This window comes from Nematolebias whitei, chromosome 6 (genome assembly GCF_014905685.2).
Source record: "Nematolebias whitei isolate Nwh7 chromosome 6, NemWhi1, whole genome shotgun sequence".
NCBI classification, from domain to species: Eukaryota; Metazoa; Chordata; class Actinopteri; order Cyprinodontiformes; family Rivulidae; genus Nematolebias; species Nematolebias whitei.
Window position 1 is genome coordinate 46,495,192 of NC_056503.1, and position 10,292 is coordinate 46,505,483.

The 10,292-nt window shown below is 44.7% G+C and overlaps 1 protein-coding gene across 6 annotated transcripts in view; it reads left to right on the top strand.

Annotated features, from left to right (window-relative positions):
* The first annotated feature begins 1,794 nt into the window (after window positions 1-1,794).
* Window positions 1,795-10,292, top strand: part of actn4 (actinin, alpha 4) — a 68,448-nt gene continuing 59,950 nt past the window's right edge. For 2 of the 6 annotated variants that reach the window (XM_037677670.1, XM_037677668.1), the window contains exon 1: window positions 1,795-2,229. In XM_037677670.1, coding sequence (XP_037533598.1) covers window positions 2,104-2,229 — 126 coding nt within the window. In that variant the 5' untranslated portion in view covers window positions 1,795-2,103. The remainder of the gene's footprint in view (window positions 2,230-10,292) is intronic. The other 4 variants (XM_037677671.1, XM_037677669.1, XM_037677665.1 and 1 more) reach the window with 2 other exon arrangements.

Here is a 10,292-nt window from a genome sequence, read left to right on the forward strand (position 1 = left end):
TGTGTGTGTGTGTGTGTGTGTGTGTGTGTGTGTGTGTGTGTGTGTGTAAATGAGGACACAGATTGTGTTGTAGAATGCTTTGAGTACCTTGATTAGATAGAAAGGTACTTTATAAGTACAGTACAGCTCCTTTACCATTTAAATTCTGAAGGTAGTAAGGCAGTAGCTAAAACGTATAATTACCAAAAATATATCTATTTCTTTTCTTTCGGCTGCTCCCTACCTTAGGGGTTGCCACAGCGAATAAACTCGTTTGAAGACTTGGCAAATGTTTTTACGCCGGATGCCCTTCCTGATGCTACCATTGCCGTCTGTGTGGAGCAGAGAGCTGCTGTCTAGGGCACCCGGGGGAGCGGCTGGTGGGGGTTGAGAGCCTTGCTCAAGGGCCCAGAGTGAGCAAAAGAGGGAAGACTTTTTGATGTTGGTCTGGGGGGTGAGTGCTGATGAGTGAGAGCTGCCAGATGGAGATTTGATGGTTTTCCATAAACTCTGGGTCGTTCAGATCTTTGGTGGTCTGAGACAGTAACTTCATTTTGCAGCTTTAATGGAAGCCGTACAGTGATGACGTAATCGATGAAGTTGCAACCAATCTGAACCAGACTGCTGTTGCCCAAAGCTGGCCCATCCTGTGCAGAGGTCAGCTAAGTCAGAAATAAAGCTGGGATTATCCAGCTCTTTATTCTGAACTGGCGAAATGGACCGTGTTTATTGACAAAATGAATGGAACTATTATAAAAATAGTTCCAAGCAAGGTTCACGTTGTCAATTGATGATATATGATGCCAGTCAAAGTGGAACAGAACCCAAAGAAAGGCTTGTTCGCTAAAATGCTTCATGCTCAGTTTTAGGATTACTCTAGGTTTGGATTGAGATTAATATCCCTAACAGCACCGGCTACACAGTGAGCACTTAGATCATTTGTAAAAACACCTAACCCAGTGTACTTATGTGGCATGTTTGTGATGAAAACATCTAGAAGAGATGATTTTTCCAAGGTATTTTGGATTAGGACGAGAGGGACTATCAATAATCTGACTAAGACTGAATGCTATAACAACATGCTTTAAATTCGTCAAGACACTGGTGAGATCCAATCTAGATTAAAATCACTTAGCAGAACAATTTCCTTGAAGTGTAAAATAGATTAAAACTGCATTATGGATAATAGAGAAGGGGGTTTGTAGCAACCAAGACTGACCAACACACAGATCTGTATTTAGTGCCAAGATTTTAAATTGCTTAGGAGCTGATTTAGCAAGCACCAGATGTGTTGCTAGATTAGATCTGACATAGATTGCCACACCACCTTCCTTTCTTGGACAATCTGAACGATATATATTAAAGCTGTCAATTGTTACATCTTTGTTCAGAACAGATTTAGTTAACCAGGTCCCAAATATAACAATAATATCAGCACCAGCTGAACAAACCCATATCTATTTTTGGGAGGTAGTGGAGGTAGTTGGAGTGAGTACAGAGGATGCAGAGGACAGAGTGAGCTGGAGGAGGATGACTTGCTGTTACAACCCCTGAAGAGCAAAAAGCCAAAAGAAGAAGACAGACGAGCAAACGCACCTGTTGGACTCAGGGGAAAATAAAGAAAACACTTTTATCACAAATATAAGCAAATTATTTTTTTAGGATACATGTGTAAAGAAATAGAAGATGTCATAAAATGATTTTTGTTTAAAAAAAAAAAAAAAAAAAAAGAGCGACAAATTAGGTTTTGATGAAGCAGCTACAACGTGCACTTTACTTTGAAAGGTCACGCCGGAAGCGGCGCTGCGCGGTGCGCCCTGCTTGTCGGAGTCGTAAAGCCCGTAGGAGCGGCGGGTTCCTCCTCCAGCGGCCACACGGTTCTTCACAGCGGCAGCGGGATCTTCTGACTGCGCACACCGGACCGTCATCACGTCCAGAGCAGAAGAAGCCTCACGGCTGGAAGCGGAGACACGAGCACGGACACTTCGTGGCTCCCGTATCCCTCCCCACCTCGCTCTTTTGAACCCGCTTCGTTTTTTTTCCTTTTTCTTCTTCTTTTTTTTTTTTTTTTCCTCGAACCCCTGACAGTTAGTGCGAGGCGGAACTCCGGTTTGCTTCGTTGACATGGTAGATTATCACGCTGCCAACAACCAGTCGTCTACCGGCGGCCCGAACCCCTACATGGAGCAGGAGAACGACTGGGACCGGGACCTGCTTCTGGACCCGGCCTGGGAGAAACAGCAGCGCAAGGTAGGGGGGGCGAGTCGGGCCCGGCTGGGGCCGAGAGGAGGGGGAGGAAGCGGCGGGGCTGAAAGAAAATGGCAGTGGAGGTCAGAGACGGAGCACAGGCCTAGTTTCAGCTCCTGGTCCTCAGCTCGTCTCCAGGGCCTCGAGTCCCAGGAATCTGTTCCAGATGAGGTCACACCGGCCTTCACTCGTGAAGGTTTCACTGCGGTGTCCTTGTGTGAGGGGAACCGGGGCGCCACATTGTTTCACAAACCCTGACTGAGATTGTGCAGACATCTCGGCCTCAGGGTTTCTGGAGGGCGGCCTCCAGGAGGCTTCCAGGCGGCTTCCAGGAGGCTTCCAGGCTGCTTCTAGGAGGCTTCCAGGCTGCCTCCAGGAGGCTTCCAGGAGGCTTGTTGGGCTGGACGGTGGCCGATAAAGACGGGGAGTTTCTGCAGCTCGGGCCTGATGTGTGTGTGTGTGTGTGTGGAGTATTTTACTTCCACAGTGTATTTTTAAGGTTCAGGTGTATCTGGAACGTTATAGCTATGTTTAACCTTGAAAATAGATTAACTTTAGCACTTTATCTCCACTTCCTGTCAGAAACTGCCATGGTGCTCCATCTGCTTAAGCTATAACTTTCAAGGTACTCAGTGCAATGTGATGAAGACTGACAACCCCCCCTCGTGTTATAGTGAATGTCTTAAACCAATCTAAAGTTGCATTGACTACAAGATGTTTGTTTACCCATTTAAACAGCTAAAATGACTGAAAATAGATTGGCAAACATCATCAGATGAGTTGATTTTAGACAGAGAAGTCCCCAAAACAATCTGTTTTTTGGTATGTTTTAACGCTCAGGAAGTTTGTTTACATTGAGTGCGTACCCACGTTTCAGAGTTGCATTTCAATATATCTGTTAAACTCTGTTTATATAGTTCAGGGTACATTTGTGTTTGAGTTCAGGTTGTGCTTGAACGCCCACTGTTGGGCCTTCTACAGCAGCTTCAAATAACGTGCGGCTCTGCCTCCTCACCCTCCTGTTGCCTCAAAGCACATCAATCATCAAAATAACACCAGCAAAAGTCAACACTCGCTAATATTTACAGTGTAGTGCACATATTTCCTTCATTCTTCTCATGCTTTTACAAAAACTGGGCTGTTTCTCGCCCCAGGAATGCCTTTTTTAACCCATAAAACCTCTCCCACATATTTAGTTCTAACCCCCTAATCCTCAGAAGGGAGTGGTCTTCTAATGAGGCGCAGTTTGAAGAGGCTCGGTTCAACAGGCTGGATGACTGACATGCTTTTTGTGGTGTGACAGCATGCCGAACATCTTCAAGTGCACTTTTTTATTTTTTTTTAATGTAGCAGCACTTCGGCTGTTATGGTCACGCATTCCTGCAGCCGATCGTCGGCTCAACTGTCACCTTGTTGGTTGACTGTGCGGGCGCTCTGTTTGTTTAGGGAGTGCGCGGGTCAAACTTTCTTCAGAAAAGTAAAACATAACCTGACAAATGATTAACAGAGCGAGGCTTGTCGGACGAGCCTGTGTACCGAGTGTTCAGGCGCTGCACTTGTTCTTCACTCCCACCAAACCTGAGCTGAGACCAGGCGAACCGAGGGTCAATTCCTGCAGGGTCTTCCCTCCCCCTGCTCCAGAAATTACACTCGAATGAGAAAAGGGCTCCTCCGGCAACCGTCAGAGAACTGCATATAAAAATGGGTCGTTTTTGCACAAAGTGAGTCTAAAATGTGCTTTTTCATCACAAGTAACAAGAAGGAGCTTCACAAATGTTCCTCCTGGCACGTTGGCTCAGAAGAAACTAAACAAAAATAAAATAAAAATACAGTCTTTTGTCTTTTATTTGGCACGTTTTAGTAGTTGGGCAGTGCATAACTAATATAGGTGGTGTTTTAATGAAAACTTTTCAATTCCATCAGGTTCACTAAATCTGTCCTTGTTCTCCCCCCCCCCCCCCCCAAAAAAAAACAACTTCTAGTTTACCAACATGTATATCCCCCAGTGAGCAGCTGAACTGGGCCCAACTGAGTCCAGTTAATTGCAGTTCATTACAGGCGAAGCTTCTCTCCTGACAAACGTGTCATTAAGTGTTTCTTGCTGCCACAAGCTGAAACATGTCAAACTGTGGCGTGACGCCACCGGAGCCTGCGTCTCTGACACTTGGGCTGCGAGTAGATCTGGCGAGGCGGGAGGATGAGCGGACGAGAAAACGAGTAGAGGGCGTGCACGCCGACTGTCCCAGCTTATCACAGAAACATCACGGCTGATGAAAAGATGGAGCTGAGGGAAACGAGCTTGACGAGACTCACCTCTGCGCCCTGTGTCTTTAGGTTCTGCTCGTTTTCAGGACCGGGGCTCGTACTTATTGTCTTTTGTGAGTGTTTCTCTGAGTGGGTTCAGTTGCAGACTTCAGATTTTCAAGTGAGGCCACAGAAAAGTGTTTCGAGACAGATGTTTGCACTGCAACGACTGGAATGTGGACGCAAACTTTAACGTTAGCAGCTGTAACTGGTAGAAGGGTTGGATTCCTCTGAGTTTTCCACAGTCTGTGTGTGAATTTGTTGCAGTTTGTCTCCAGTCGGACCAGGACGCTCGGATTGAGTTTTCTTTAGGCCGTCGAGGTGGGCAGCTGGACACGGCGTCCGTTTGTTCCTTTTGACGCCCACCTTCGCATGCCTTCTCCTCGCTTGGCGAGCTGAGAGTGACATTTCATCTGGACTGAAGGACGCCGGTCGCTGCCACGCCCGTACTCTGCTCCTGTTAACAAGCTGCCAGGGCGGCCAGTTTTACCTCCCCGTTCCCAAACCCCCCATTTAAAAAGATGGATCTGAAAGTGTTGCTGAACGACAAAGAGCAGATGATTTCTGTGGGTGTCGGTGCAACAGAAACTGGAGTCGGGTGTGGCCGAGAGGAGGACCTTCTTTTTGATTTAAAACAATGAGGCGTGTTGAGCAGATAGTCGCAGGAGCTTCATCTGTAATCCTGTTAGTTTCTGCAGCAGGTCGCTTTAATCTGCGTGCGATACCTGCGTGCGCTGTAATCTGCTCAGATTACGTGACTCCACGCTGAAGCTGCAGGTTCACACCTTCAGGAGCGTTCTTCTTGTTTTTGTATTCTGAGGGATTTACACACATTTAAAGGTGTCGGAAACTTTACTTAATCCCACATAATTCCAACACATTCTTGTTGGTAAAAGGAGTAGATGAACATTTTCAGCTGCGTTTTGTTTGTTTTTATCATTTAAAACTAATAAACAAGCTCCTGGAATTTAAGGACGTTGTTGTTTTTTTTGTTTTTTTTTTTAGATAAAACATAGAAATGTTGAAAATCTTTATTATCAGAGGGTTATTTTTTAGTGTTCAGAGGAACAAAAAGACAAATCGTTTGTTTTCATAGTTGGACCAAAACGTCCACGTCCCTCGGCTCGTCTTCGTCTCATCGTTTGTTTTCATATCGGACCTGCAGAGAACGTTAATATTCTGACTTTTTATGGACTAATGAAAAAGTATTTTCTGCGTCGTGAGAGAAAAGGTCCGAGCGTCATGGCGGCGGGGTCATTCCCTGGCTTCCAGCTGATTCCAGGTCAGCTGTGGGAAAGCCCTCGGTCTCAGCTGACAGGGATCCAGAATGAGCTTGTTCGCCTAAACAAACCAGTCCATCAAGCAGCCAGCCACTGAGAGGAATGTAACCCCCCCATCACCACCCCCAGCCCCTCTTTGTGTTTCTCTGTCCTGACACTGGCTTCACAGAAACAGCACCAGAGGAAACATTCCTCTGCTGGGCCAGCAGGAGGGGAGGGGGGCTTTGGTCTGTATGGGGGGGCGGGGCAGCCTGTTCTTTTTTGTTTTTTGCATGACAAGTGGAAAATATATATTTGTCCATATTGGAGTTGTTTTGTAGGAGTGCACAACTTGTCGTGGTTAACAGGAAGTTAAACGTTTGCTCTCAGACCCCACCGGCCTGACATCGACTGCACCGCTGGGAATGTTCAGTTTGCTTTAAACGCAGCCTGGATTTGATCAGCGCCGGCAGCAAACCCCTCCCGACACCCCCCCCCCCCCCCCCGTCAGCGGGGAGTTTGTGCAGCGTAGTTCTGCGCGTCAAGGCGGTGTGATTTCTTTATGCTCTGTTTCCCCCGCTCCCTTTGTGTGACACGGAGCTGCTGTTTCTGGGGTTCCCGTTCGTCAGAGCCTCCGGTTCACATCGGACCTCAGCGCTCCTGCAGAACGTGGCGCACGGTTTCTGAAGCGCCGATTCCTCTCGATGAAGGCAAACTGGCAACAATGGAGACCGAGAGTTTCCTTTGGGTTGGCCTCCAGTAGCCATGGAGATGGTTTTATTTAGCCTCATGTCATGAAGACCGGTCAATAAAAAAATACAAGATCATAAGAAACAAAATCTAAACTATAATTTCCATAATTTCAATGATTATTGTGCCCTTTTAATAAACGGGTGTGAAAGTAAAACTACAGTTTAACTACGGAAAGCTGAAGTGACAGAAAATGGGTGGAAATGGTGACGAGGCCGGTCAGTTTTAACGTATTTCTGCTCAGATCTGTTGAATAAAGTATGATGTGCAGATGGAGATGGGTTGAAACTTTAAGCGCAACACTCTCCTGCTGATCCCTGACATTTATTTATTCTCGTCTCGTCTGGGTCTTGAAAAATCTCAAATGTAATAAATAAGTCCAGACTTTCTGTTTTAGATGGGTCTTAAATTCATACGTTAGTTCAATCATTGCTGCTTCTTCATTTGTTGTGTGTTGTAGAGGATTTCAGATGTTGTTACTCTATAACAAAACTCAAAGTCCCATCATGCCCCAGGCCTGTCAGAAGAAATGCATTAACAAATTATCAGCTTTTATTAAAGAATCTGGCTTCACTGTTCCTGGTGGGTCTTAAAGTGGACTCATGTTGGTCTTTCTAAAGGGTTTTAAAAACTCGTTTGTTGTGGTGCATACTCGCATAAAGTCTGCAGGGTTTGAGTGTTTTTGTGACTCCTCGCTGTAAAACATGGAATGACGGCGGTTTAAACAATTAACGAGTCAAGTGAAGTTTTCTTGTAAACGAAATGTCGTGGGCCTCATCGTCGTTCCTGAAACTCTTTTCAGCTCAGACATGGTGACAACTTCCTGTGTCTTTCTCAACACAGGTCCAGTTTGTGACAGCGGTTGGTGTTGGGGTGTTTGTGAGGAGGAAGCAACAAAATAAAGGCTTGTTTGTTTGTGTGTGTGTGACAAATGTGACGGGTGGGGTCTTTACAACGGGGGCTCGATGTAGTTTCAACTGGGACTTGACGGTTTGCTCCGTTCAACACGTAATCATCAACACAACCATCAAAGGCACAGCATGCACATCGCCCGCTGAGTTTTACACTAGATCATCGAGCGTTTGAGTTGTGGCTGTCGTGGGGCAACCCTGACGGTAACATTATGCACCTTCGGCTGTGTTGTGAGGTGTTGCACTCAAAACGTGTCACTTTCAGCTACTACCACGTCCAGTTTTAGTTCAACCTGTGAAAATCGCTGGGCCGTAGCCATTTTTGTGTTCACTAAGGTCGATTAACTGTGGTGGCCATCTTGATCAGGGTTACTCCAGATGATTACTTTACACAAAGTTTAATTAAATCCCTCAAGTGGTTCATGAGATATTTAGCTGATGTTTGAACGAGCGTCTCTTGAACGAACCTCCCTCTGTTTCGGTGCGTTCAGCTCTCGCCCCCTCAGTTTGTAGGCGTCTAATTGTTCCTCAGTGTTGGTGATAAAACCCACCCTGCTGCCTTCACCGCAGCACCGTCTGAGGCCGTGCTGATGGTTGAATACAGTCCTCGTTTCTGTCACCGAGTTCAAACAGTAAAGACGTGAAGGTGGTCGAACATGTGCATCGTCTCCATGGCCGCAGAGCTGATGGCGTCCAGGTTCTCGATTCTGCAGGCCTCTTTATTTTTGGAAGCCTCACTTCAGAGCACCAGAGTTCACGTTCTATAAAAATGTGGTCCGATTTTAAAAATAAGCAGCAGAAACTTCATCTCAGTCCCGTCGGCTGAAGAGGACGCCTGCTCACGTTTGTCTCACGCTTCAGGTTGTAGACGTGTTGCCTCTATTTAGACCCTGTTGGGGTTTAGTGAAGAGCGATCGTGACGTGAGAAAATGATTTGTGCAGAGTTGGTGTTACTGTGTTTCTGCAAAAGATTTAAACCAATGCAGAACTGAACTCTTTAAGCTTCCCGTTTCTTTTTGTTTAATTCAGCCGATCCAAAACTTTGGGGAAGGTTTTTTTGTTCAATGCAGAAGCAAGTTAACACACGGACATTGTTTTAAATAATAAAAAAAAAGAATATATTTCTGTAAGGCTTCCTCTCTTTGCACGCATTGGACCTCAGAACTAGCAACATGTTCTTTTAAACTTCTCTTTACCTAAAATGGGAATCAGGGAACACGAGTCATAATATTCTCTGAATATAAAAAGGCACTGAGTTTGTGTAAAAGTACATTTGTTCTCTTGTTTAAAGCAATGTAATCTAAATATCTTCTATTTAAAATAAAACATAATTTATTTTGTCCTAAAGGGATGTATTTAATTTATTTATTGTAACAAATAATCATTGGATCTTACGTTTTATTTCTTTGACACCTTTAGTGTACAGTTGATCAAAATGAGCCGGAAACATAAAATTACGAGGGAATTCATATAATTAGTTGTTGTAAATAACTGAGTTTATGCCAAGTGTATCTCACTTGTCTTTATTGTTGTTAGTCTTGGAGCGCTCAACAGAAAGTTTAGAGCTATTAAAACAGCTTTGTTTAATATTAATAAATCTGAACTAATAATTAATTATTATTAATCATCTGAACAGTCAGAATCAGACAAGTGCCGTTCCTTTTTCCGTTCATTTGTTGCTTTCAGTTGACTGAAATGGGTAAAAAGGCTTTGGTTTGTTCTGCAGCTTTTGCGTGGAACATGTTGAATGACTGGAAACAAACCGACTTAATTTCTTTGAGAGCTTTTAAATCGATACCGAGAGGAGATTTGTGCTTAATTCTGTTGTACATTGTTTTTAGTTTGCAGTGATGTATAAGAATGTGTGATGGTTCATATTATGTTTTTGTATTTGCTGCTGCCTAGTTTGGTCACTACTCATTGAAAAAGAGGTTTTTAATCTCATTGGGACTGTTCCTGGTAAAATAAAGGTTTAAAATGTATATATTTTTAAACTGAGGGACAGCTTTTGTTTTTCTGTTTAATGTCTTCTCGCAGTGATCCGGATCATTATTTAAACAAGAGGTGATTAAACCGTAAATACTCGTGCTTTAAACTGTTTATTTTAAAATCTGAACGCACCCACTGGATTTGAATACATGTTCAGCTCTGGCAGGAAGCCAGCGTCTAAACGTTTGCAAACCAAACAGTTGGGTTAAAAAATGCAAAATCAACAGGTCAGATCATTTTTACATCTGTAGCCGCCCCCACCTGAATGGTTGAATCAGCTGGAGGACACTTTTGAAATGAAGGCAGGTTTGGATCGTCAGCGTGGTTTTCAGACCTGGACATTTGGCTCTGAGCTGAGCCCCCATGCAGACTGAAGTCAGAGTCCAGAGCTCTTCTGACAGGCTGGAGGCGCCCACTTTGAGAAAAATTCCCACTTAATTAAAAATAAAACGACTGAAGCGACAGTTTGTGCACCTCCCACGAGGAGGTTGGGACATTCTGGAGATTTCCTCGTGGAAGCGGTTTGTCAACTCGTAGCCTGGTGAGATGACGCCAAAATGACTCAAGAAGGGTTAATCACTTCCTGCTTTAAGGTGACATTTCCTTCTATGGACAAACCTTTTACTCTCATTTCCTTTGACACTTGTCACACCCCGGTAAAGAACCGGTAAAGAACCGGTAAAGAACCGAAGCACGGCTTCACTCATTTACATAGAAAACTGCACCGGATGCAAAGAGGAGTTACTCAAATCTTCTTTCATCTTTTCCCTCTTCAGGGGTCTCCACAGCGAGTCATCCTCCTCCGTCTCTGTCCTCTGCATCCTCTGTCCTCACTCTGTCCTCTGCATCCTCT